Genomic DNA, 27215 nt, shown 5'->3' on the forward strand with positions numbered 1-27215 from the left:
ACAATATAAGCTGTGCGTCATAGTCTTTTTTGGATTGCATTTTCTTGATTGAATGCCTAACAAAGTATTACGAAACTCTGCAGAGGCCTTCTTTTCAGAGTTTCAGATATTTATTATGGATATATCTCATCTGTACAGTATTTATCAATGTTTTAGTTACAAAAACCAATTACCATAATAGGATTCAGAGGTGGGAGAGATGCAAGGAAAACAGTCATCTCAGACTATATTGTTATCATTTCGATGATTGTTCAAAAATACAAAGCATGAACCTGTATTTGAAGGCAATACAAAAGTGACCAAATGGACCAGTAAGTATCACTAAAAATACTGGCTAGGTTAAACACCTGAGAAGCATAACATAGCTCCAAAATTCGATGGAATCATATCCATCAGGTATCAGGTATCTACAATATTCTGATTGTTTTTCTTCTTTTGAGGAAGGCAAAGTTCTGATGAAGCTCATTCTCATGAAATAGAATTTTTCTACTTCTAAAAAGACAGCAATCTGTATGTCCGTTGAGCCAGATATCATATTAGTTTTTGTGCAGCAGGTTCCAAAATAATTTTCGGCAACCTGACTGGAGGCAAGCCGCGCCAAATATAGATTGACAGTCAAACCAAGTGTACCGCTTTTATAGAGTAGTATCACGGTTTATCCAATGATACTTCACCTTCTCTTAGCAAATTTTGGGTTTTTGCACATTCGGATGCTTGAGGGAGTAACCTCTACTAGTTCATCCTCTGCAATATATTCTATACAATCGTCCAAACTGTAACTTAAGGGTGTGTCGAGAACCACTGCACAAAGAAAGAAAGATCAATTAACAAATATTCAGTGGTTTTGGCTGAAGGAAAAGCATAGAAAACTACAATTTAATAGAGCCAGAAGTTCCGAACGTTTGAATGAAGTTTTAAGCCACAGAACAATATTTCTTTTGTAAAGTGAAATGCGCATACTAGACAAATGCCATGCACATCAGGGGATCATATGATTGTGGTACACTGATGAACCAACATAATGGAACATATTAATCGATAGAGAGTAGGCTAACCGTTGATTAGACATAGGGGCTAGCTCTCTCCGATACATAAGTTTGATATTAGACCAACCCTCTCAAAAAATGGGTCATAAATAGATCAAACCACGGACAACAATGGATCAAAGCAAGCACACCAAAACGCAATCCTAGGCTAAACATAGGAACTAGCCTCCTCTGATATGTAAGTTACACATATGAGCTAACCTTCTTAAAAATATGAGCCACAAATAAGCTAAATCATGAGCTACAATGGATTAAAATAAGCACAACACAATTTATTTTAATTTGCGGTCACAAACACTTGAACCCATGACTTCATGCCACGGGTGGGCCCATTCCTACCACTGCACTGTAGTGGTGGTTGTATGATGAAACATATTTACCTACGATCAAATAATTAATTGCTGAAAGTTAATTGATAGAAACTACTCCAAGCATTAATGGAACAAAAGCTTGTTTTTTGCCATGTATAAACTCCTACATTAGATGTATCATCTGCTTGGCGAAGATATGGCAAAACAATACTTTAAGCATTGATAGAATGTGGTCTTGTTTTTCTAATGACAGGTATTATGATCGCATTTTGGGATTAGGGAGTGAGGAATCTTCAAGGAGAAACAGTATAATTCTTCCAACAGTATTCAGATTCAGACGGTGAGAATAAAAGCCATACCTGTCTGTTCCTTGTTGGAACGAACGTTTGTTGCAGCCTTCTTCTTGCACACATTAAGTGACAAATCCCCAGGTCGTTGATGGATACCCACTATCTGACCTTTGTACACTTCCATACCTGGACTAATAAACATCTGCCCTCTTTCTTGTGCACTAAAAAGAGCATAGGAAGTAGTAGTGCCATCTTCAAAAGCAACCTGCACAATTTTCTAGAGCTCAGATTTTTGGTATATTCATCAACTGCAAAATCAATCTAAATGACAGAACAAGCTACAATTTCAAAATGCAGATTGCAGACTTTACCAAGGAACCCTGGTCACGTGTGCTGATATCTCCAGCCCATGGTCCATAGCTATCAAAGATTGTGTTTAGAACAGCTGTGCCCCGAGAAGCTGTTAGGATTGAATTTCGCAAGCCTAGAAGGCCCCTGGTTGGAATCTTGTACTTTAATAATGATGTTCCGTCCGACCTATGAGAAAAAAGGGCTCATTATATTCACGACCAAGGTTAGTTACTGTGGATGAAGACAAGTTTGTATCACAAAGGATCATGGATATGACAGCACAAATTTTGACAGAAAAGCTGACGACTGATGAGTAGTAGAAAAGATAATCATAGATTAAAAAAGTAGGAGTTAAATGTATGCACAAGGCAGGGCTTCAAGAGTCTATAAGACAGATGAATCCTCATATTGATGCTCATTTTATTCTATAACATGGACGTAATGTTTTCTTTTGGTGACAACTATAGCTCAACATCCAAAACAATGCTAAAGTAAAGAGAAGTCATGGTACAGTGAGTTTATTCATGAACTACTGCAAGCTCAATTAGAGGAATTTCATAAATCCATAGATATGAGACAGACCCACTCCCTTGCATGTCAAACATTTGCCCGCGCCTTCTTCCTAGAAGTTCAACCACTGGTCCCATGTATTCTTCAGGAACCTCCACTGTAGCAATCTGCAGTGCAGAACAAAACCATAAAAATTTGCATGCTTTGAAGTAAAGAAATCAGAAGGCTATATAGTTGGTAAAATTTTCTCAGAATTTCTTTTCTTCTAAAAGTTGCATTTTTATGATGATTTTTTCTAATGGAAACTATACCTCAAAAGGCTCCAGCAGTTTATCATCTATCCTTTTGTTTATGACCTTTGGCGGCCCCACCATAAACTCATATCCTTCTCTTCGCCTGGATATATCTATGCATAGTGAGTCATAAATATTGTTAAAGTAACTTTTAAAAGTGGAAAAGCTTGTTCTGTACATGTTTTCAATCAAGATGGTGATATGCAGCGTGCCCCTTCCACTAACAATAAATGTATCAGCTGTCTCACCATCTTCCACTTTCATGGCCAAATTTCTCTCAATCTCACGATACAGCCTATCTCGAAGATTTCGGCTAGTCACATATTTCCCCTGAAATATAAATTAATATTGATGAAATATAGTTCTATGGAAAAAATCTAAAATTGTAGTACGAGAATAAGCCACATCAATCTATGTGAGGAGACTTCAACATTCTAAAAAAAATTTGATACAAAGAAATAATTCCAGTGCAATGAATTGTGTGCAGAACTTTTCCCTGTTTCAACTTACAAGTTTTACATAATTGTGAGGAAGTAAGGGGGTAATTTTATAGCCTACATTCGCCAATGCAATTGTATCGCAGTTTCTTTTTATGAAGATGCAGTATTGTCAAATCCAGTTTTTGGTTGGAGCAAATATAACCATGCGTCAGGCACTTCACATGCTGCAACAAGCAACGAGCTGACGCATAGCATATGCTACAAAGTCTAGAGGTCTTCTGCTTGTCAGTAATTGTTCCATACATGTGCTATGTTAAGGAAACCTAACATAGCCTAGAAACTGCTGGTCATGGGCATGATGTTGGATAAATTTTGCAATTCGGCTCTAAACATGATATATGCCGGCTGGCACAATCGTATCTCATAATGCTAATCTCTAGTGTTTCTATATAGTTTAGCTATATCATTCAAATCTAATTTTATTTTCTTTAAGTAATTAGCTACATGGTCAATAGCTTAATTTATTTCACATATATAGTTAATATTATGTATAACTATTTGAACAATGAATTATTTAAATAAAGTATTATAATTACCAATAAATTATAATAGTTACTTTTTTACGTTGGCAATATCATAATAGTTTTACAAGTAGCAACTATCTTGAGCAAGTTATTCATCTTATATTTCCTAAATCTGAAGAAAACTCCAAGTTACCTCTCGGCCAACAAAAGGTGCAGTATTGATAGAGAAAGACATTCTAACTGTTGGCTCCTCAACTTTAATGGCAGGCAATGGCTTCCCAGAACTTTTATCAGCTATTGTTTCCCCAATCTGCATAATGTAGTTTTATAAAATATCACTTCTGCATGGGGATGTAGCATAAAAAGTTCAATTTTCCAAGTTGAAAATGACTAGCAGTTAGTTGCAGGAACAAATATACTGACCATTATATCACTTATGCCACATACTGCACAAATGTCACCAGCTTCCACGCTCTCAACTGGAACCCTTGTGAAGTTTTCATAAACAAAAAGCTCACTTACTTTCCCAAACCTACAAGCGTCATCTGATGTACAAACCTAAAAACATAATGTAATTTATAATCAGTTGCCTCAACTCTTTAAATGAGCTGTCTGCATGGATACCAAGAAATACATTTTTTTCCCTAACATAAAACAAATGGCCAAGAATCTTTGCAATTAACCACCATGGAAGGTACACAAACTTAGTTGTGGATGGAAAAAGGATATCCAGGCAAGATTTTTACGAAGTTAAATAAGTTATTAAAAAAATCAGAAAAATTCCATCTAATCCATAACAAGAAAAAGAAATCTATCATAAAAGTAAAAAAAAAGATAGGATGATAGCCTTTCAGGAAAACAGAAAATATCAAAAAAAATAGCTAATCAACTTATACCTTCACGTCCATTCCTCGCTGCAATACCCCAGCATGCAATCGTCCAATTGCAATCCTCCCTTTGTGCTCATCATACTCAGTACTCGTTACCTGTAAAGTAACCTTATGATTAACTATAAGATTGCAAACTAATAGCTTTCCTGGGATGATATTCATGCCAATACAAAGTTTTCATCCTCTAAATAATTAAAGAAAAATCTTAACTACACAGAGTTGGTTGATCTTGTTACAATAAATAGATAATATACTTTCCAAAGGAAGCATAAGACTAAAATATTGTAAAACTTTCATTTAAGCATCCTATGTAAAGATGCAGCCCTGAATCCTGATTATAATTTAACTAATAAGTCTAAATGCCATGTAATAAGCTTATTTAAACTCAAATTTGTAATCTAAGAGTCAGCTAATTCAAATTTTCTTAATTTATGTCCTTAGATCTCCAGTAAAATAATATTTTTAAATCCATACAAATCTAAAATAGGTATACAGATGGGCAAAATACTTATTCTAATTGAAAAGGACAGGAAAAAGACCTATTTCTTCATGAAAATCAAATGTAACTAGGAGCACTACAATGAGTACAATCTATGTTATATTGAATACTATCGATGACTTCTAGAAGAAACTTCCAGTAACATAGCATCAAGATGAAGGAAAACATTACAGGAAAAACAAATTCATAAAAGAGGATACGGTTAACAACTCACAAGCAATTGCAGTGCACCATCTTTATCAATACGAGGTTCCGGTATGCATCTAAGAATAGCCTCAAAAAGTGGTCCAAGATCATCGGCCAGGTTCTCTGGAGATAGTCCTGCCTTCCCTTTGATTCCACTAGCATAAATCACTTGGAAGTCACACTGCATGGATCAGGATTATCATAAGTATGTGTAGTCTAAAGAAAATTCCATCCTCAGATTTATGATTTCATTCTCTATAGGAGAAGCTAAAAAAAGCATGAAGCAAGGGTAGAAACTTGACAGATTTACCTGCTCGTCAGTTGCATTTAAGTCAATAAAGAGTTCAAATGTTGAATTGATCACAAAATCTGGACGAGCTGAAGGCCTGTCAATCTTATTAACTACCACCACAACAGCATGTCCAAATTCTAAAGCTTTCTTGAGAACAAATCTAGTCTGTGGCATTGGCCCCTCCACAGAATCTACCTACATATAACAGAGCACTGAGCATCATTTGAGTGTCATATCAGAAAAGATTAGATGTTAAACAAGACAAAAAATTTCAAGACAATAGAAGCATTTTCCACTGCACAGGCAATAGCATGATTTAGTTTAGTTAATAAAAATGAATCTGTGTAATACCACTAGAAGAACTCCTTCAACCATGTTAAGAACACGTTCCACCTCCCCACCAAAGTCAGAATGTCCTGGAGTATCGATAATATTTATCTTAGTACCCTTGTAGGATATAGATGTATTTTTGCTAAGTATTGTAATCCCTCTTTCCCGTTCCAAGTCATTTGAATCCATTATTCTTTCCTGTATAACTTGGTTGTCACGAAAGACCTGGGGAGAGGGAAGAAATACGCATAGTTAATACAGGAGTAATGTGCAAACTACGAAGTATGACAGATCAGACTAAGCAATATAATTACTAGGACCAAGCTAGCAGAAAAAAACAAATTGCAGCACTTCTAAGAAGCCTCTAGGACCTATCACGCACTCTAGCTTCAGCTTTCTTTTTTGCATCTAATATTTTCTGTAGTACATGAGGTTGAACTGTTGAATTGCCTTACCTTTAAAAGTAAGGGTACAAATGTTTCCAATTACAAAACTAAAATAATGGAGAACAATAATCATTCTCATGACAGTCAAAGTAAAGATTTGAAAGATGGTCAAATAAAATTGAAGTACTTCCAAGCTCCAGCTTTTAAATAGAAAAATTTTAGATTTACCACACAAAAGTCATGAAAAACTTGAGCATTTATAGTGTATTTTGGTGTGCTAACCATTAGTCATCTGTCATGTTTAACCTCTTCATGTAGGTGACCAACATGAAGAGGTTAAACAGAACAAAGGTACTAGGTGCAGGATTCTACCTTAGCTTGCTTTAACATTGAATCCACCAATGTTGTTTTTCCATGGTCTACATGAGCAACAATTGCTATATTCCGTACATCTCTTCTAGTCGTCTGTTTTCTCTTCTCCGCTGCATTATTAAGCCAGGAAAACACACGATGCTCTTAGAAACTTCTTTGAGAAAAAAAGAAAACATGTTATTAAACAATTCAATCTGTTGTCACATATTTCTTAACATCTAATAAATATTTAGCAAAAATAACTTTATCAATATCAGCTCTAAATTGGCAGGAAGTATTACCATCATGGATGGCTATAAATATACAGTACATTCAACAGTATTTAGAAAAACATAATGAAAGAAAAGAAACTTCCTTTCATATGTAACTTAATTATCTGATCTTCATAGTGTTCATTCTCTTCCCAGAACTAATCAGGCTAGTTTACTTGGTAGACCTAGAGCAACTTCTTTTAAACATAAAGGCAACAACATAGAAAAGGAATGAAATTTCACACCATTAGACATTTGTCCAACCAAACACCCCCTTAGATGTCTCGATAGGCAGTTACAGCGTAACACCAACATCAAATGAATCAGAAATTTTTTACTTCATCCACTCCTATATCTCCGATACATGTGAAAGTAATTACATTATGGTAATTTAGGTACCTGATATTGTACCTCTGGAGGTTCCGCCTAAACAACAAATCAATTCATCTTGATTAAAAACATACATGATCATCTTAATTACTTTACAACCCTACATAACAGAGAAGTAGCTCTTGCAGCATCCAGTTTCTGTCTTCTTTATTCCATTTTCCGATGATAACAATCAAACTCAGCTGTTAATCTAACATGTCGTCACCATAATCCCTAATCACGATATTTATCATATCGTCCAACATATCTTACGACATAAATCAGAACCAGAACAAAAACAAAAAAAATCTGCACATGCAGTAACCTGAAGCAGCTTCCGTCGTCTGAGACACCGAGCATCTGGCACCCGCTCGCCGACGCGACGACCTCAACCAAAGATCGGAGTTCCGGCATCCATTAACGGCTCGAGATAAACGAAGATTACAGCCAAATATCTCCTTTGACACTCGAATTCTGCTACGGTTAGGGTTAGGGCTAGGGTTTGCGGATATAATAGTAGCAGATGGGGAAGCTCTCAGTGGAGAGCGGAAGCCGACTGCCATTTCCATTTTGCTCGCGTAGAGAGCGGAGTGGATTTGGCTAGTGAGAGGCTGTAATCGGCTTGAGGTGGGAAATGAGGAGTCTTGGAACTTATATTGTTGAGGTTGGTTGCAAGTGTTCCGCCAGTACTGGTTTAGTATTCGGGGGTCAGATTAAATCGTATCGAATTTGTTCTTATTTTAATATTTGAATTCATATTCGTTTTCTGATAGTTTATACAGATAGTTTAGGATATAAGATAAAGAATAGTTCCGAATCAATATTTCATTTAGTTTAAAACATTATGAAACTAGTATTAAAAAAATTCTGTTTACTTTATTTATTAATTATATATATATATATGTCAGTAATTATATCACAAGTTATTATAAATTCAGAAAATAAATATGGATATATTCAATATGTGATACGTTATTATACTTAATGAATATAATATTTTAATTTACTATCATATCATTATCTGAATTCGAATCCGTGTTTAAAGAAAAATTATAGCTATTAATACAAGTTTACTATTATCTAATTTGTATACCATCCATTTTCACTCTCAAAATATGAAAACCAAGTCTAAGTGATAATTAATCGTCAACCAATTTTAATAAAATTCGTAAATATTTTTTTTTATAACTAAAAAAATTATAAAATTGACTTCAATAAATAATTATTATGAAAAAAGTTACTTAATAATTTAGCTTAACATTTCAACTCGGTTGATAATTTAGATGAGCAATTCAGTAGTAAGTACAGCGACTTAGTGTGAATGTCTCCGTAACAGTTTATTCAAAGTAATAACTTGGTGATGCATATAACTTAAAGCCTAGACTAAGGGATTTAGTATATTAATTAAATCTAGAGACTAAATGCATTGAATTGAATGGTAAAATAAATAAATAAATAGTTAATTGAACTATTATAGAGTTCCGGAGGTACACGAAGAAAAAGAGATGACGTGGATGCTGTAGGTTTATAGAAACAAAAGATAGGCTCAGGTTTCCCAGCGGCTGTTGTGGTTGGATTGAAATCGCCGAAAAAGAAAGTGCCAAAAGCATACCGTTTATTTTAAAGAGTATTATTGGCAGTGTCTTTTTTTATTTTCTTTTGACATTTTTAACTATGTGAAAATAGATTGCTTGGAAGCAAGATTGGTGATTGATATGAAATTATTTGCTGATACTCGGTTTAACTATTTTTATATTTTAATATGGATGCATAAAATGATTAGGATAATTTAGATAGTTTTAATTTACCCGAGGTATTATATATTACAATAATTTTTCACCGACTTATCTTACCGTGGGATTATCATTTACCAGCAACTCCGATTTCCTTTTAAGAGACGTGATCTAGACGAAGATCCGACAGAGAGACGAAGGTTTTGGGAGCGATGGAAGCAGCAGCGAGAGCGGAGAGAGAGGAGACGAGTGCGATTTGGAGCTCGACCACGAATTGGATCCTCTCCGAGGGATCACTCGAGTCTTCCATCTCCTTCGAGACCTCCGATGAGGACGCACCCCCCTTAGTATCGAGCGGTTTGCTCCTCCAGAGGCCGCCGGAGGAGGATTCCTCGCCGTGCGAGGTCACCAGTGAGTTCTGGATCTTTACCTCTTCCTTCTTGTTCTTCTTCTTTTGACTTCTTGTTGATGGTGTATTTCGATCGAATTGGGTCGGATTTGTTTGCTTGTTAGTTTAGGGGTAATGATTCATAAGATTAACATAGAGATGAGATCGGAGATGGTTATTAAGGATTTGGGTTTATTAGATTTTTCTTTCACGCTGAATTTGATCTATTTCATCTCCTTTTTCTTTTCAGACCATCTCAAGTTGTCCTCGTATGCTCTCTTGTTAAAGCCGCATAAATGTTGTTACTGTAACATCAGGAAGGCAGTTTGCTAACTCCTTTATGTTCTCAATTGTGTTTCGATTGTCCTAGTTGCCATATAATTTCTAACATCTTTCAGCAATCTGTGGTAGTATCAGAGTTCTGTAATTTGACTTTCCAGATTTTTTTTGTGGCTTTGACAGAAAATTGGAAGGCGCAAATACGTTAGAACTTAAAATTTCAAGGGCGTAGATTCCAAAGTTCTGCACACAAAAAAAAAAAATTTTAACCTTGAATGCGTTCAAAGGCGTGTGTGATAACATCAGTACACTAAACACCTCGAGAATAAGATATGATTGCAATATTGCTAATAGAAGAATCATATATGGTCTGTTCATAGATAATTAAGAAGAATACTTTATAGATCATGTTGATCATTACGGTACTGCTTATGGGATTAGTTGGCTCTGCAAAAATCAAGATTTGTTCTATTGTCAGCTTTGGAAAATATGAAGCATATTAACAAAGTAATGCTTGCTCCCTGCAGATACGGCAACTTTTCATAAGTATTGTCCTTCAAATATGAACTATTTTGGAAATCATCTCTGAGTTCAATCTTTATTTTCATTTAATGGATATCTCATCTAATGTCAGCTCTTCTGCAGTCTGTTTCAGGGAGGAACATGAAATTCACAGGGTATATATTCGGAGCACTGCCCGAGTTTATGAAATATACTATTCCACTGATCTTGGGAATAAGAACAACGAATATCTATGCACTGTACGTTGTGGTCCTGCTGCTAAAGAAGAGACATCACCGAGTATTTCTGAGGAAGCTGTTGCTGATAGCGAGAGTTCTAATGATAGAAATATGGAAAAACATGAAATTTTGGTTCGGAACAGTAGCAGCAATAGTGATGAGGATGGTTGGGTGGAAGTGAAGGTTCCTGATTCGCCCCTCGGGAATGATCCAGCTAATTCAACTCCCTCCACAAACATTCAGGTAACTTTCCTCCTGCTTCCATCAACTCATGAAGGGTCATATGCATGTGTAAATCTCTGTTTCACTGTTTCCAACTTTGTATCTGGCAGATGCATTATGAAGCAACAGCTGAAATTTCAGATGCTGGCCCTTGTGTGTCCCTTACGCTGCGTCTGCTGTCACTTCAAACAAAGACATCTGTTCATGTAGAGGAGATTTACATATTTGCTGATCCTGTTGAATCCCCTTCTCAAGGATCTCCTGTCAGTGCTGCAGGAAAGTTTGGAGGAAGTTCTTTATTGGCCATGCTTGTCCCTAATCTTCTGCATTTGCCCAAAACAGAGACTGGTAGAATACATGACAAATATTTTTCTATTGATCCGGACGTGCAAAATTCTCAATACTCTGCAGAGAGAACATCAAAGTCTAGTAGCTCAGTCACAGCAAGTACAAGGATGGGAGAAGCAGAATCTGATATGAAGAATTCGCAGTTCAAGTCTGCGCAGGAATTACTTGACATAAAACAAGTTGATGGTCATTTGGGATCTGGTGAGAAGCTAATTGTTCAAGAAGCATACTCTAGCATGGAAAATAAAAGGTTGGGCCCAGTGACCAAAGAGACCAAGGTAATGGAGAACACAGAGATGGAATTGAACCAGAAAATAACAGATCCAGATCAGATACCTGACCCTGTTACTAATGAAAATAATCTAGCCTCTGACCGTGTAGAGAAGATGTTGGACAAGCTGGTTTCCAAAGTAGAAAAGATAGAATCATACTGTTCAAGATTTGAGGAGAACATGATGAAGCCCCTTGGTTGCATTGAGAAAAGGCTTCAACATCTGGAGCAGCATTTCGGTGCATTTGTGGTTGAAATTCAGTCTTTACGAAGAGGTCCTTGTTCAAGCATGTCAGGCCCTTCATGTGATAAATTTGACTCGCAGAAAAAAGGCTGCAATAGTTCATGCATGTTTAGGGAGAATGCTGCTTTCCATGGCTCATCATTACCAGCTGATGTTTACAGAGATTCTGTTGCCGAATCTAAAATATCTGCTGGTCGGGTTGTTGAGGCACCTTATTTTTCTGGTGAAGATTCTTGTGATTCACAATTACGACCTGATGATGTTTCAGGTTCCTTGTACAGACCTAAGAGGGCTGGAGGTCTGGTTTTTAAGGCGCCTGAATTCTCTAGTGAAGAGTTTGATCCATCTATGCCAGCTGATTTTGTTGCTTCATTGGCAGAACCTAAAATGTCCCCAGGTCTGGTTGTTAAAGCTCCTGAATTCTCTACTGAAGATGATGAATGTGCCAACTACGATGATACATTGGATACAGGTGATGTTGGTAGCTTCAAACGAAGAAAACACCAAACCATTGATGATGCATTATCTTCAGCTTTGACAGCATTCCTTGACTCAACTGGATTCACATCTTCCATGTCTAATCAAAGTTTTTTGAACACACTTCATGAGTTTCCTAAGGGTAGTAACTGTCACTCTGGTTCTTCCTTCCATCCTGACAGATCTGATAATGAAGCCGATAATTCTTACTCGTCTAAGTGTGTTTCCAGCACATCGGTTGAGGTAAACAACAAATCTTCTTTTGGTTCCTCGCTATCATCTGATGAGGTTGAGGCAATTCTTGATACTTCTCTAACTAAATCTGAGTTGGAGAATAAGGGTTGTGATAAAACCGATGCAGTAAAGAATGATGCTACCTTTGACTCATTGTTATCGACTGGTAATATGCAATCAATATTGTTTCCCTTCCAAGAGTCTTCTGGTTTGCTCGTCTCAGTCCCTGAACTTCCTGAAGAAGACAAACTTGCAAACTGTTACAGTTCTCCAGATTCGGATGTGCATGTTTGCCTGAACAATCAAGAGTTGCTGCCCACTGATGGTGCACCTGCTTTAGATGTGGACACCTTTCTAACCTCAAAAAAGATTAACCCTGAAAACCAAAGGTCAAATTTATTGGACTCCCCTTCTGAGCTCTTTATTGCTGCTGCTGAAACTGAGCCTCCTCCAGCTGCCGGAGTTACCAGTGAGGGAGTTGATACTCTCTGTAATGAAAACTACGAAAACAACAGCAAAGATGAGAATGATTTGAATAGTATTTCATGCATCTTGCTTCCTGATGGTATGTTTGAGAAAAGTAAGCATGAAAAGATAAGTGATGAGGAGACACCATTGCAGGTGACTACTGAAGTATCAGCCAACTTAATAGCTTTTGAGCATGGTTTTGAACAAAGAGACCAGGTTGCTAACTGGTACGGAGGGAGTTCAATAGAGACACTTGGAGATGCGGATCTTTTCGTGAAAGATCTACTTCACTCTACAGATGGTAGTTTTAGTGAAGGTCAAAAGAACACATGGCAAGGTAGCATTTCTCTTATTGAGAGTGATGATGAAGAAGCTGCAAATGATAATCTTAGCATTAACCAGTTTGTTAGAGGATGGAATGAAGAGAGCAGCATGGACTCGAGCTTTGATAAAAATGATTTCCAAAACAAAGTTCAGATTGATGAATCAGACTGGAGCAGCACAGATTCCTTAATGGGAGCCTCCGGCCAAGCAGCTGATATCTATAGAAGCATTCAATTCTCAATTGCAAGTGGTGTGCGCCAAGGTTCCACTGCAGATGACCCGCATTCTATCGAATGTCAAGTTGAAAGGTCAAGAGAGGAGCTTCAAAGAGCCTTTAGCTCCATGCTGGATAATGGGGATCCTATTTTTGATGTCAATTTCATAGCAGAAAGAACTTGCGAAAGAGATCTTCCCCTTGAAGTCTTGCTGGGCGAAACATCAGATTCTGAGGTGCAAGTCTCCAAGGATGATGTCAATGATGGTACCATTGCAGCTCAACTTGGTTCATCTTCCTGGCAGAGGACAAGTAGCTCAGTTGTGGATCAGCATTTGATTGACATGGAAGATCTTCCAATTGCACCTGAGGCTTCTCATGCAAGCAGAAACAACGAACAATTCTCAAGCCTTATATGAGAGAATATACTGAACTATTGTACAGCTGATATATTAAGCTGATGGCACCACCCATCAGCCGGATTACTTGGTGACTACTGTATAATTGTTCATTTCACCTTTTGCCACTTTTTTTTTTGGTTCTTATTGATGTTTTATGTAAATATGTGATGTTGCGTACGATGATATTTAACATTCTGACTACGGATTTCGTTATTGGTGTCCTTTTGTTACACGTCAATGAACAGGATATATATATGATTTCCTGATCGTTGATGTCTCTAAAAGTCACGATATTTATTATTATTATTATTATTATTATTATTGTTGTTGTTATTATTATTATTATTATTATTATTATTATTATTATTATTATTATTATTATTATTATTTGTACTATTTTGTCTGCATAATTAAGTGGGATTCGGATTGGAACCGTCGAATACGACTCTACTATACAGTATGGGTCCAAGTCAGGCCAGTATTAGCCCTATTGGTAGGCTTTCTAGATGTGCAAAAAGGACTCGTCCCAGCCTAATCCTCTTTAGCCTTATGTTGGCCCAATAATTAGCTCTACAAAAAGCTGCCACGCCAAATACCCAGCAAACGTATACGCGTCCACTAATATACTTCATATTGGGTTTGCTAGGGGTGTCACACTGTCACCTCATTTTACTTTGCTCTGGAATCTGGATAATATTATAATAACCAAAGAAAGAGCATCACATCGATCAAGAGTTCAAGACTCAAGAATCGAGTTAGAAAGAAACCTTGTCCCAGTTCCGTTGGGCATCCAATGGAACGCAAAAGGACAAGCATCATTTCCATCTTAATCACCTTACAGTTTTCCTTAACAGCTCTTCTCAACTCTCTCTGTCTTGATCACATGTTGAGTGTGGTCAAAGTCCTCACACCGGAGAACGACGACGATATCTCCGGCGACGTCGAATTCTGCGACATCCACGCGTTTAACTCCTGGCAGCAACCCATCGCTGGCTCCTTCTGTAGTTAACGACGCAGCCCTCGGCGTGCAATGTTTCTCGGCGGTCGTCGCGGAATCCGCCATGCACAAGGATGATGGCAACGTAAGCATGGCTAGGATTGGGGAGGCTGACGATAACCCCCCAATGCCGTCTCCTAGCCGTGCTGCGCCGCCGGCGGAGGAGGTGTTAATTGGTATGGAGCGAGTTCAGAAGACACACTTAGAGATGAGAATCTTTTAATGAAAGACCTACGTCACTCTACAAATTAATGGTGGGTTTTAATGAAGCTCAAAAGAACACATTGCACAGTAGCATTTCTCTTACCGAAAGTGATGATGAAGAAAGCTGCAAACGATGGCCTCATCATTAACCAGTTTGTTAGAGGATGGAATGAAGAGGAGCACGGACTCGAGCTCTGATAAAAAAAATGATTTCCAAAACAAAGTTCAGATTGACGAATGAGACTGGAGCATCACAGATTCCTTAATGGGAGCTTCGAGCAATATCTGATTCCTTGCTTGCTTGTTTTCCTTTTTATTTATTTATTTATTTATGAGATGAAGTTCACAAACATTTTTCGTATCTGAATAATATTACATTAATTACCCGAGGGTGGATTAGTTCAGTCACGTAAGTTTTAGTTTAGAAGGCTAGCAAAGTAAAAATTATATAGAAATTAAAATAATAAATCTATTATAAAATTCTCAACGACAGGATGATATTATAAAAGTGATGAAAATATAAACTATTATCAAAAATTTCCCCAAAACTTATAGTCACTTTAAGATTGAGGTCGACTAGGAATAATTCAATATGTCGTGGTATATTTCAATGATTATATATTATGGAATTAATATGTTATCCAAAAATAATCCCTCGAGATCTATCATGTTATTCCTCGTTTGGTGTCAATTTTCTCGTGCTCTTTATGTTAATTAGTACGAGAAAGCTCTTCTCGCTTTATAAATAAGGTATTCTGTCGCACTTTCTTCTCTTTTAAAATGTTTAAAGTAAGAGAATCCATTATTTTATACCTTCCTTGTGTACGTCATGATTTTTTTTTCTCTTTAATGTTAATACAAGAATCGATGCTTGCTTCATAGTGTCATATTTTAGATATTCCATTACACCTAAGGGCACAAATTTGTACCTAATTCTCTTTAGAAAAAGTTAAAACGAAAGAGTACTGCCGACATTTCGTTCCTTACTTAAGTTCATCAATTTTCTTGTTCTGTTTTATGTTTGTAAGAGAAGCCCTACTTGCATCCCATTACAACTATACCTGCATGGCATTGGCAGCCCTAGCTAGATTGTAAACAAAGGCACGTCAAAAACCCGGTTCGCACTATTGCAATCTCGTGGTAGCTGGTGAGGTGAGCTTTTCTTTCTCTTCTTCAATTTTTATCTTCCATCTTCTAGCTACTAATAAGAACGCCCTCTTTTTTCTCGATATCTTAAGGCAAAGATAATAGTGTTGATAGGCAGCAGATAACAAATCCATTGCATCTTCTCATTGATGTGCATTGCACATTTGCACCACGCCAACTGAAAAATGAAACATAAGGATTGACGTAATTGTAGTTTTAATTAAGAAGAAAACTTTTGCCGACGAAGAGTGGAAGATGACAGAAAAGCTATAGAAATCAGAATAGAATGATTATATGATAGAGAAGGATTCAAATTATTTTTTAATCTCATTCAGCTTTATTTTCAAAATTCTTCTCTTTTCAGCATATGTGCAGATCGGTCCGTAATGAAAACGAATTAAATAGAGCTCAACCTAGTAATGAACATATCTTCTCCCACTGGTTAACTGCCAAAATTAAAGACATAAGTTTTAGGAGAAAAAACGTACTCTAAAACCCCTTTAATTTAGATCTTTCTCTAACTGAAGAATTTTCCAACTAATTCTGCTGTTCGTTCTTCAAAAATAAATAAATAAATAAATAGAAGGATACTTTAAAGGTTTAAAAAAAGGAAAATAAGATGAAAATATTAATATTATGTATGTATATATATACTATTCAGAGAGAGATATTTGATCACAGGCTCACAGCTTTAATTGTTTATCATACACTGTCATGCTGAATGTTTCTGATTGAAGTAGACGATTACTTTCCTTCCAAATATTTCATCGATCAGATCGTAGGAGCATTCTTCCTTGATACATGGTAGTTAATATTGAAGGACGAGGATAAGGGTAGCTGCAGAGATGGCCGCGGAGGAACCTGGAGGTGTAGTAATAGACATCAACGAATGGCTGGTGAATGATATTAAACAAAACCTCAACGCCGTCTGTGGTGATCAAGGGATCAAGGCAGAGAATTTCACCATCTTTCGTGCCCCTGCCTACATTCGACGTATCAACGAGGACCTCTTTGAACCCCGACTTGTCTCCATCGGCCCATATTACTGTGGCAACGAGAACCTTCTAGCAATGCAAGAGCATAAGTGGCGATATCGTCGAGACTTTCTCGCTCGGAACAGCGACAACAGCATCGAGGACTGTGTCAGTATAATAAGAGACTTAGAAGCACGCGCGCGGAGATGCTATTTCGAGCCCATCAAGCTTGAAAGTGATGAATTTGTGGAAATGTTGCTTCTGGATGGATGCTTCATTATCGAGTACTTCCTCAAATTGGACGAGTGCTCTGAAGACACTACGTTTGAAGTTTATTGGATCTCGCCGCGTGTATGGATTGACTTGTTCATGATAGAGAACCAAATTCCCTTTTTTGTACTTCAAAGTTTGTACGCTCTTCTTGTTCGCTCCAGTGCTACAACTAGCGCTTCTGGTTCGGGAGACCAAAGCACCTTCGTGAACATTGTTCGTCAATCCATGATTCAATATGACCATCATATTTCTGATGAGTTAATAGCAAGTGATCAAGAAATATATCACTTATTACATCTTTATCACCTCTCTGTCGTGCCGGCGCCAAACCAGGACCCATATTGTCTACGACCAGTACGGGTAACAAGATCGGAAGGATATATTCCATGCGCTACTGAGCTTCGGGAGGCCGGTGTAATATTTAAGAAGAAATCTGAAGGTTCCTTCTTAGATATAACTTTCCGAGATGGCCTACTCGAGATCCCTTTTCTCTCTATTGACGAGTTCACCAGGCCTCGCTTCATGAACCTTGTCGCCTTCGAGCAGTCCAGCAATCAAGTGAAGAGAAACATGACGTGCTTCGCGATCTTTATGGACCGCATAATCAACACGTCAAGAGATGTTGCGATACTTCAGCAGTGCGGTATTCTCGAGAACCAGTTGGCGACTGATGAGGAGGTGGCAATCTTTTTTAACCATCTAAGTTACTGGGCATATATTTTCGGATACGAACACTACCTCGCCAGGTTGTTCAGAGATGTGAATCAGTACTGTGACTCATATTGGCATAGGTGGAAGGCAGGGCTGAAGCGGGACTATTTCAGCAATCCATGGACTTTAATTTCATTGGTGGCTGCCATAATTCTTCTTGTTCTCGCCTTCCTTCAGACCGTTTTTACCATCTATCCTTTCTACCGCCCTCGATCGTAGCTTTCATCTTATATCTATGTTTTAGTGGTGTCAGCTAGCATTTGATGTACTTGGCTTGATGGAAAAAGCAGAATCTTTCAATCTCACAAGAAGAAGGGACATGTTGAGCTTCTGCATCAGATGAATGCAGGTTGTGCGTTCATTACTGGGCAAGAACAGATAATGCCGATGCTCAAGCGGGCGAAGCTAATGCTTCAAGGAATTTAATAAAGAGCCGAAAGAACTAATTCAGCTGACTGTCTCTTCGTGTAGCGGTTTCCTTTGTTTGGATTGTGGTTCTGTTTGCGTTGCTTGTAGTTGTTTTATTTTTTTGTGATGCGATATTGTTGTGAGTGTAGTTTTTATGGATGTTGGAACGTTTTCGTAATAAAATTGAGCTTTTATAGATTTTGCTCAAATAAATAATATTTTAGTGATGGTCTTGTCTGTAAATTGTTTCTTTTCGCAAGTGATGTTGTTTGAATTGGAAAATAAATAGAAAAAGAAGGACATATATATTTTATATGTCATTCCAGCGGATAAATTATTACAAAGATCAGGTATTTTGTGGTGACAGGCGGTGCTCTCTTTACGTTGAAGTACAATCACCAGCATGCGTTTCCTAATCGAAAATTAATTGGAATTGGGTCTAATGGATTAATCCTGCTCATAATACAAAACCTGATCGATGCAGCGTAGCGTGAAGGACATGGTCTTCGATCTGTTGTTGGACGACTTTTTAACTACCACTCTTTTTTTGTTCTTATTGATGTTTGTATATTAGATGTGATGATGCCTACGATGATATCAACATTCTGACTATAGGATTTCGTGATTTCAACAGGATATTTCCGATTTCCTGATGGTCGATGCCTCCAAAACTCATTATCACCAGTATTGCATTGACGGTGCTCTATTATATAATATAGGCCTGAGTCAGCCCAATATTAGCCCAATCGGTAGGCCTACTGGATGTGCAAAAGGCTTCATCACACGGCCCAATGGCTAGTTGAGCCAGCCCAATCTATATATTTACGGGCCCAATAATTAGATCTACCGAAAGCTACGCGACAAATACCGCGCAAACGTAGACACGTCCACTAATATACTTCATAGTGGGTTTGTTAGAGTGTCACCTCATTTTAATTGCTTTGCTCTGCTCTGGAATCTGGATAATATAATAATAATCGAAGAAGAGCAAACATCGATCAAGACTCGAAAGAGTAGAGTTTTTTTTTGTTTTCTGGGGTCAAAAAGAAACCGTGTCCCAGTTCCGTTGGTTATCCACTGGAACGACGCAAAAAAGACGAGCATCATTTCCATCTTAATCCACCTTTCGTTTTCTCCTTTTCTTTTTCTTTAAACCTCTTCTCATGATCTCATCTCCTAAGATCGTCGCGTTGGCCTCTGGCCTTCCTCCACGCGTCTTCCTCGCAACAGTGAGCAAGATTCACGGAATTGCAAGGAAGAACGAATAAAACGTATCACTCGTAGTGCTCTCACTTCTTGGAAGTTTCTCCGTTCATTATCCCAATTGTCCAACGGGGAGTAATTGGTGCCATTCTCTCACTTGTTGCTTTCATCCCATTAAACACTTCTTAGAGTATTTTTGGCCCAAACCTAATTACCACACTGACACTAAGACAAAGAACCAATTTTTTTTATCTATCTCTAATAAGCCAATGGTTGTACTAGGACCCTCCACCACTTAGTCTTGCTCTTTAACTACTCTTCTCAACTCTCTCTCTCTCTCTTGACATGTTGAGTATTCAAAGTCCTCGCACCGGAGACGACGACGACATCTCCGGCGACGTCGAATTCCGCGACATCCACGCTTTAACTCCTCGCAGAGACCGCTCGCCGGCGCCTTCTGTAGTAAGCGACTTATCCGTCGGTGAGGAATATTCCTTGGCGATCGTCGCGGATTCCGCCATGCGGCAGAACGATGGCAACGTAAGCATGGGGAGGATTGGAGAGGAAGAGGAGGAGGTGGAGGAGGTGAATCCGCTGGCAATAGTTCCTGACAACAACCCCCGGATGCCGTCTCCTCGCCGTGCTGCGCCGGCGGCGGAGGAGGTGTCGGTGGTTAGGGTGAAGAAGGAGGAGGTGGAGTCGAAGATAGCGGCGTGGCAGACGGCGGAGATCGCGAAGGTCAACAACCGGTTCAAGCGGGATGATGTCTTTATCAATGGGTGGGAGAACGAGAAGGTCGAGAAGGCGACGGCGTGGTTAAAGAAAATAGAGGTACGACGTTACCTCTTGCTCGCTCTGACATTGCGTTAAGCTCTCAGAGAATAATGATTTATGATATATAATTTCTTGTTTGTAGAGGAAGTTGGACGAGCAGCGTGCGAAGGCGATCGAGAAGACTCAGAACGATGTGGCGAAGGCGCATCGCAAGGCAGAGGAGAAGAAGGCATCGGCGGAGGCAAAGAGGGGGACAAAGATTGCGAAGGTGTTGGAGATGGCGAATTTTATGAGAGCTGTGGGTAGAACTCCATCGAGACGCAGCTTGTTTTAGTCTGGAGTCGTTAATTCCATTTGTTGCATGTGATTTCCTTTTTGCATAGTTAATTTTGGTTTGTGTTAGGTTTGGTGTAACATGAGAAGGCCTTGAGCTTTCCAGTTACATAGCGTTCTGAAATGAGTCTGTCGTTTGATCAGGGGAAGAGTGGGAGAGAAAAAAGAGAGAGATACAGAGACAGAGAACTGTAGGGCTGATGGCTGTGTATTGTGTTTTAATTTGCTTTTTAGGATTAGAAATTTTTATTGTACTTTTATCAAAAAAAAAATCTTCAATTTAAAAGCTATTATTAGCAATCCAATTCTCATTCGAGTAGTTATTATGGAGCATTATGTTTGAGTTCCATGAACGTATACAATTGAAGCATGGTCATTTAAGACAAGAAGCCCCACCATGTATTATTGCAAGAGGAGCAGGGAAGCAAACTCACATGGAAACAGAGCAGGCCATGCTTTTAGATAACAGGGGAACAAGAACATGGCATGTGAAGTCTCTCCCCGTCCCCCTTTGAAGTCTTGGCTTTTTCGCCACAATCCTTTCCTAAATCTTCTATTATTTCTCTGAAAATAAGAAGCATTGAAAGGAAAAGAACGTCTATCTTTTTGGCTAATACCTATCAGCTAAGAATCCTTTTCCCTTTATATAAATCAGATCTTAAACCTATTGTGGAAAGAAAACTAATCAATTAGAAGAAAAGGGATCTGCTCGACATCCATGCAAACTCAGATCTATGAAAAGCAAAATTAGGACATACGTATAAAAAGGTATTTTAGAAGAGTATACATGCATACACTTTCGTTACATTTGATGAAATAGACAAGAGTGTCAACAAAGTGTCGGTTATAAGTTTTGAATGTAAAACTGAATGACGGTCAAGTAAACTCAAGTTGATCATATCATATTCCAATTCCTACCAAGAAAAAGGGAACTTGTACATGCATAGTTGAAGTACTTGATCACTAAAAAAGAACTGTCCCACCCACAAGAAATTGAAGTTGATCACCAAGCATGATGCTACAACATTAAGACGACGGCCCACTTGAAATCTACTGAGACATGTTAGGTGGTGGCGGCGGTGGTGGACGAGCACCTTGGCCTTGCATCTGCTGTCCAAGGAAGCCAAAGGGTGGCCTAGCCTGAATGCCTGGAGTAAAATTGGCCATTGCACCACTCCCCATTGGTGGTGGTATTGGGCGCGGAGGGCCATTTGCAACCGGTGGCGGAGGTGGAGGTTGTGCACCACCCATAGGTGGTGCAGGTGGTGGAACCCTAGGAGGGTTCACAAAGGGTGCAGAGGGAGGAGGTCCTTGAGGCGGTGGTGGCGGTGGCGGTGGAGCTTGAGGTGGCGGTGGCCTTGGAGGAACACCGGGTGCTGAAATTCCATTTGCTACTGGTGCAGGTGCTGTTGGTGGTTTATTAGCTTCCGGTGGCTTTATTTTGAAGTACAGTTGCAACTGTTGACAGAAGAACATGAATTGTCAGTAACTTGAAAACGAGACTACTGTAGAACAAAAATACAGATTGAAAAATAAAATTAAGTAAACAAACCGTGAACATCTTTAGATCTGGATCCCAATGTGAAAAGAATTTGTCTGTTGACTTATCAATTTCTGTGCTAGGAATCTGAAATTTTTTTGGCAAGTTAAGTAGAATATTCACTGTAGAAGACACTTATAAGAAAGATGTGGAAGACAAACCTTAAAGCCAATGGTTTCATATGGTTCAGCTGCAAACAGAAGATACTGATATCTTTTATCACAAGCTTGTATCCTCTGCCATAAATAAAATTTTCAAGTTAAAATCTTGTTAACAAAAGGAGAAGTACAATAGAGATTGCATTTTCCATGACAACTGAATTCTAAGAAATCTTAACTATAGAAAATTTACAAAGATATTTAGAGTTATCAAACACACAAACATTGCATTACCTGCTCAAAGGACGACATAAATCGGTGCCTCGGCTTGGCATTATCTTCTATTTCAGGGTATTCAATCTGGAACAGTAGTCAAAATGTATTACAACTTACTTGCAACATTAAGTATCTTATTTGTCAATAGCAAACTATCGGTTAAAATCTTTGGTTAACTCCCACTCAAATTTGAAAAATGTAAGAATTAGTGGTGAGTAATGAACATCTTAAAGTGACAGTCAAAATAACCATACTAACAAATGTTTAAGCCTGAAAAGATGCTTTGTGAGAATGATAACGTATTAGGATGCTTGATTCCTTTGAAGCATATCTATGCAGAAACTAAGAAGAGACTAGAACTTATCTACAAGAATTATTACTTGAGAAGGGTACTTTGTCAGCAATTTCAAACTCCTTACAGGACAAAGAAATGGGGGATAATATCAAGCAGTCTATGAAGGTTGTTGAAAGGAATAGCTCAAACAGATACGGCAAAGCAACTTCTCTTGATATCTAATAGAAGCCCTGTAATTAGTGGTCCTTTTGAGTATCCTTCTTTAATCAATTATGAAGGAAAGAGAACAACCACAGAATCAAGAATAGGATTCCAACAATTGTACCCAAGTCTGATTTCCAATATTTGCATGAAGAAATTAAATTCAGATCATATGGGTCAACTCAAATTTAAAGAAGAGAACATCTAAGTCGATGTGTTTGATCTTATTGGCTAGAATGCAAACTCAACAAATCTTACGATTGAATTACTAGCCATACTTAATCTAGGTGGCTAAAGCTGGATTCCGCTGAGAAACTGATTCTAGAAGAAATCTTAATTTTTATAACATATAAATAATGGATAGTCTAAAAAAAATCTCTCCATGTTGATATCCATAATTCAAAATATCAAGAATATAAGTACTGCATCTTTAGCCTAGATCCAACATAAAAAGTATTTTGTCATACTGCAATTATTTGGAATAGAAAAGTTCATGACCAGACAGATAAGGAATGATTATCTGACTTATGACATGATATATAGTATTCTTCTCAAAGAGTGAATTGTTGTATTAATCATAAATAGTTGTGTTTTCAAAAATTAGTATCTGTTTACAATATGCAAACCTGGAAAAGAAGAGAGCGCTGCTTGGTTTCTGGATCAAACTGCTTTGTTACCCTGTACCCAGGTCTACCAATCTTAACTGCACACAGTAAAAGTTTCAGAATTACCAGTAGAATATACATTGAGGGGCGCAAAAGTTTTACGCAATTGGAAATGTCAAATTCAACAGTTCCAAAGCGCAAAGAAATGGATATACCTCCATGGGCCATGGCTAGAGAGTAAGTAATCAATGTTAACCAACAGAACAAGCAGTCATACTATACATTTTATAACAAATACCAAACCAAATTAAAATAGGTTATTACCCACAGAAACAAAAGTAACATGATAACACTTCTAAGATTCAATTTTAGCAATGAAGACTGCTACCTATTTAACCTAAACATCATTTTTCCTTTCTTGTTATTGCTCATAGGAGCACATTATTGAAGCTTGTACAGAGATACAACATTTTAACAACCATCAATCATAGAGTGGTTAAATAACAAAACTAACAATATATAGGTGTTGGTGTGGTATCCAGATATAATATAATTCAAATAGACTCCACGACAATGTACCATAAGATTATATGGATACTTCAGTACATCACACTCTGAAAAAGTATGATAAGAATGCCAAGGAAAAAAATAGTATACTTGTGCATCTATTAAAGAAAATATGTTTATATATATAATACTGTTCTTCTTTAGGCATGTTAGAAATGAATAACTTGAAAAGTGAACAAGTAGCTTAAGAAGGTACCTTCTAAGCTCAACTGCCTATGCCTAGGTAGTCCATTATAGTCATAAGTCACAACAAACTGTTCTAAAGCTGAATGAAAGAAATTAGTTGCCACAATATAGGCACCCACATATTATAATGTTTTTGGTGTTTTACATCATAATCTTCCCTTATATATTATTCACAAGGAGAAACTTACGGATTTGAAGGAGTTCCAAAATGAGGGCAACGACAACAACCACCGAGCCTTTAGCCTCACCAATTGGGCATCGTATGTATGGTTCCTTCTAATATCTAAGATCTTAGATAATATAATAGATAGTGTGTTATTAATGTTTACTTTCTGTTGATAATGTTTTCACAGTGCAATATATAACAAATTTATAGGACTCTTTCTATAATCAATGGCAATATCAGCATGATCCATGTCATGGCTAGCAAAACTTTCCAATAAACAAATCCTCCCAGATAATTGATCAAACCAAAATCGTATAACTATGAATTTTCACCTCTGTAAGCACAAGCTTGCATCTTAATGCACTACGGTGTAGTACAAATAAGAAATCAAATCCAACACAAGAAAGCCATACATGTTGCATAAAGCTACACTAAATAACCGGTATCAACATCCTTATGCTACCCTACCATTACAACGAAAGAACCATCATGAGACATGGAAGTGGCACAAACATTTATGTCACGAAACTAGTAAAAGAAAGAGGTCACGGAGAAGAGATTATGTATATATACCGGACTTGCGCATAGCAATATTGCGCTTGTGGGGCTGCGGCTGAGCGGGTGCATCCTTGGCCTCGCGGGCGGCTCGCTTTGCGAGGTTGGTCTGATGGCGCTTCCCCTGCGTGTGCGCCAAGTAGTTCCCCTCGTTGTTGTGCAGCGTGAGACATAGCTTGCACTCGTAGCTGAAACACCAAGATATCAAAAAAGTTGAGACCCGATCGGATGAGAGTTAAGGTTAGGGTTAGGGTTGGAGCACCTTCCGAGATGGTTTCGCATGAAGTAGGGATCCTTAGCGAGGTCGATGGTCTCGAGGGCCAGACGCCGGAGGCGCTCCCGCCGGTCGATCGCTTCGTTTTGGGCGGAGGCGGCGCCGCCGCTCCCTGGCTTCGATCCCCATTCCCGGTCCATTGCTCCTCACTGCCCCTCTCCTACTGCGTCGAAAAGCCGAGCACGGCGATTTTTAATCTGGAGCTCTGTAGATAGGATGGAAATGGATTGCGGATAATATCCGACCCGTTCGGTTTCATCATATATGGATATAAATATGAATTAAAAATTAGTATCCTAATGTGTACCCTTATATCTATAATTTTTAAATTTATCATACTAGCGGTAAAAAATAATAACAAATAAAATCTGATGTATTTTTTATGTATAATTCTCTAATCTATTATTATATATCTATAAAATTAGAATACCATTTTGTTTATGGTATAACGCCAAAATCTTGGGTGAGCGAGGGCAAATCTATCAAGTGAGGTAAGGTAAGGAAAAAATATTGGATAATATTTAAAGTATTCAAAATGTTAATATAAAACTTCATTAATATCAACCCAAATTTTACGTCCATCAAAACTTAATAAACAATAAAATAATATTTATTGTCCATGAACTTCACTAAAAATTTTCAAATGTTCTCTTGAGATTTTAATTTCTGAGAATACTGTAAAATTGTCTTATCATCTATGTTCTTACAGATTTATATTTTATTATTATTAATTTCTTTGTGATATGTGATTCGATATTTGAAACAAAATCTTAAACGATAATAAGAGCAGGAGAATATTTTTTATTTAATTTTTTTCAACTCAAATTCATGACCGTTCATAGATTACTAATCACAAAATTAAATAAAATTTCATCCCGGAATTGAAGGCATTGACTTCGTAGCACAAATATTTTGCTATTAGAATACCACTTTGTAAGGTGGAGAAGAAAAAAATAATCAAAAATTAACAAAATATGGCACCATGACTTGTATTAAACGTTCGTAAAGTGTTTATAAATATAGCAGTGTTTATGTTTTCAAGGACATGACAACTTTCTCTACACATCAGTCTGAGCTTTGGCCCAAGCAAGTTCATGCCATGCCCAAGAAGATTGGGGCCATGGACGAGTTCGCTTTTGGGCTGGACTCTTAATTAAACGAAGTTTTTTCTATGTGCTTGTTAATTCTACATGAGCAGGATCAAGCAGAGACAAGAAAAAGAAAAAGAAAACTTGTATTTTGTTCTGTTCCTAATTTTTGATTGAATTCATAACTTCTTGGTTTACAGCAAATTAAAGTTTCTTTTTCCTACAAAGCTATGAGAACAGTTCTTCACCAACCATATGAATTACGGATCATCCACTAGTGCAGCCTGGTACTAATACACTATGTCTGACAGACCACTGAAATATGTTGGTTTCTATATCCTCTGTGTGGATTAAACAGCGAGTAACTCTCTGTACATTATCACATTCTCTTTGCATCTTTTCTACACTCATATAAGAAAGTGTGAGTATGCTTCTTAAGGTAGATATGAGGCTACACTCAAAACTGAAAATGAAACTCAAACTGTGAAATTCCTTAGTTGTCAGTGTTGGTTTGATTTTCGTCTCTGCTCTATTTGCGAATACCAGCAGTTTTAGGTGAGTGACCATCGACTTCATAAAACATGCCTAAAAATAAGCAGTGTGTAAGTCTCTTTTCACCTTTTTTTGTTCCAATGAGGTCAGAAGCAAGAACATAATT

The 27215-nt window shown here is 37.7% G+C and overlaps 5 protein-coding genes across 5 annotated transcripts; 3 read left to right on the forward strand and 2 right to left on the reverse strand.

Moving 5' to 3' along the window:
• Positions 1–200: 200 nt before the first annotated feature.
• On the reverse strand, positions 201–7970 carry LOC140763057 (putative elongation factor TypA-like SVR3, chloroplastic). Its single transcript, XM_073101090.1, has 14 exons — positions 7666–7970; positions 6721–6830; positions 5984–6187; positions 5651–5827; positions 5369–5521; positions 4662–4751; positions 4189–4323; positions 3959–4075; positions 2980–3131; positions 2820–2904; positions 2581–2675; positions 2019–2184; positions 1717–1912; positions 201–801 (listed from the first exon to the last, which is right to left on the reverse strand). The coding sequence occupies exons 1-14, from the start codon at positions 7907–7909 to the stop codon at positions 671–673; spliced, it is 2055 nt and encodes a 684-aa protein (XP_072957191.1). The 5' UTR covers positions 7910–7970; the 3' UTR covers positions 201–670.
• Positions 7971–9150: 1180 nt separating this feature from the next.
• On the forward strand, positions 9151–13896 carry LOC140762486 (uncharacterized). The gene is made up of 3 exons (XM_073100325.1): positions 9151–9484; positions 10386–10723; positions 10813–13896. Exons 1-3 carry the CDS (start codon positions 9286–9288, stop codon positions 13699–13701), a joined length of 3426 nt encoding a protein of 1141 aa, XP_072956426.1. The 5' UTR covers positions 9151–9285; the 3' UTR covers positions 13702–13896.
• Positions 13897–16875: 2979 nt separating this feature from the next.
• Positions 16876–18207, forward strand: LOC140762104 (UPF0481 protein At3g47200-like). The gene has a single exon (XM_073099723.1). It carries the CDS (start codon positions 16876–16878, stop codon positions 18205–18207), a length of 1332 nt encoding a protein of 443 aa, XP_072955824.1.
• Positions 18208–19790: 1583 nt separating this feature from the next.
• LOC140762923 (remorin 4.1-like) lies at positions 19791–20963 on the forward strand. Its single transcript, XM_073100909.1, has 2 exons — positions 19791–20430; positions 20516–20963. The coding sequence occupies exons 1-2, from the start codon at positions 19945–19947 to the stop codon at positions 20705–20707; spliced, it is 678 nt and encodes a 225-aa protein (XP_072957010.1). The 5' UTR covers positions 19791–19944; the 3' UTR covers positions 20708–20963.
• Positions 20964–21466: 503 nt separating this feature from the next.
• On the reverse strand, positions 21467–25670 carry LOC140762354 (uncharacterized). Its single transcript, XM_073100096.1, has 7 exons — positions 25458–25670; positions 25214–25383; positions 23743–23819; positions 22639–22704; positions 22408–22482; positions 22259–22333; positions 21467–22164 (listed from the first exon to the last, which is right to left on the reverse strand). Exons 1-7 carry the CDS (start codon positions 25607–25609, stop codon positions 21757–21759), a joined length of 1023 nt encoding a protein of 340 aa, XP_072956197.1. The 5' UTR covers positions 25610–25670; the 3' UTR covers positions 21467–21756.
• Positions 25671–27215: the final 1545 nt, after the last annotated feature.

The sequence above is a fragment of the Typha angustifolia genome, chromosome 7 (genome assembly GCF_048772165.1).
Source record: "Typha angustifolia cultivar Huaian chromosome 7, ASM4877216v1, whole genome shotgun sequence".
In the NCBI taxonomy this organism is placed as follows: Eukaryota; Viridiplantae; Streptophyta; class Magnoliopsida; order Poales; family Typhaceae; genus Typha; species Typha angustifolia.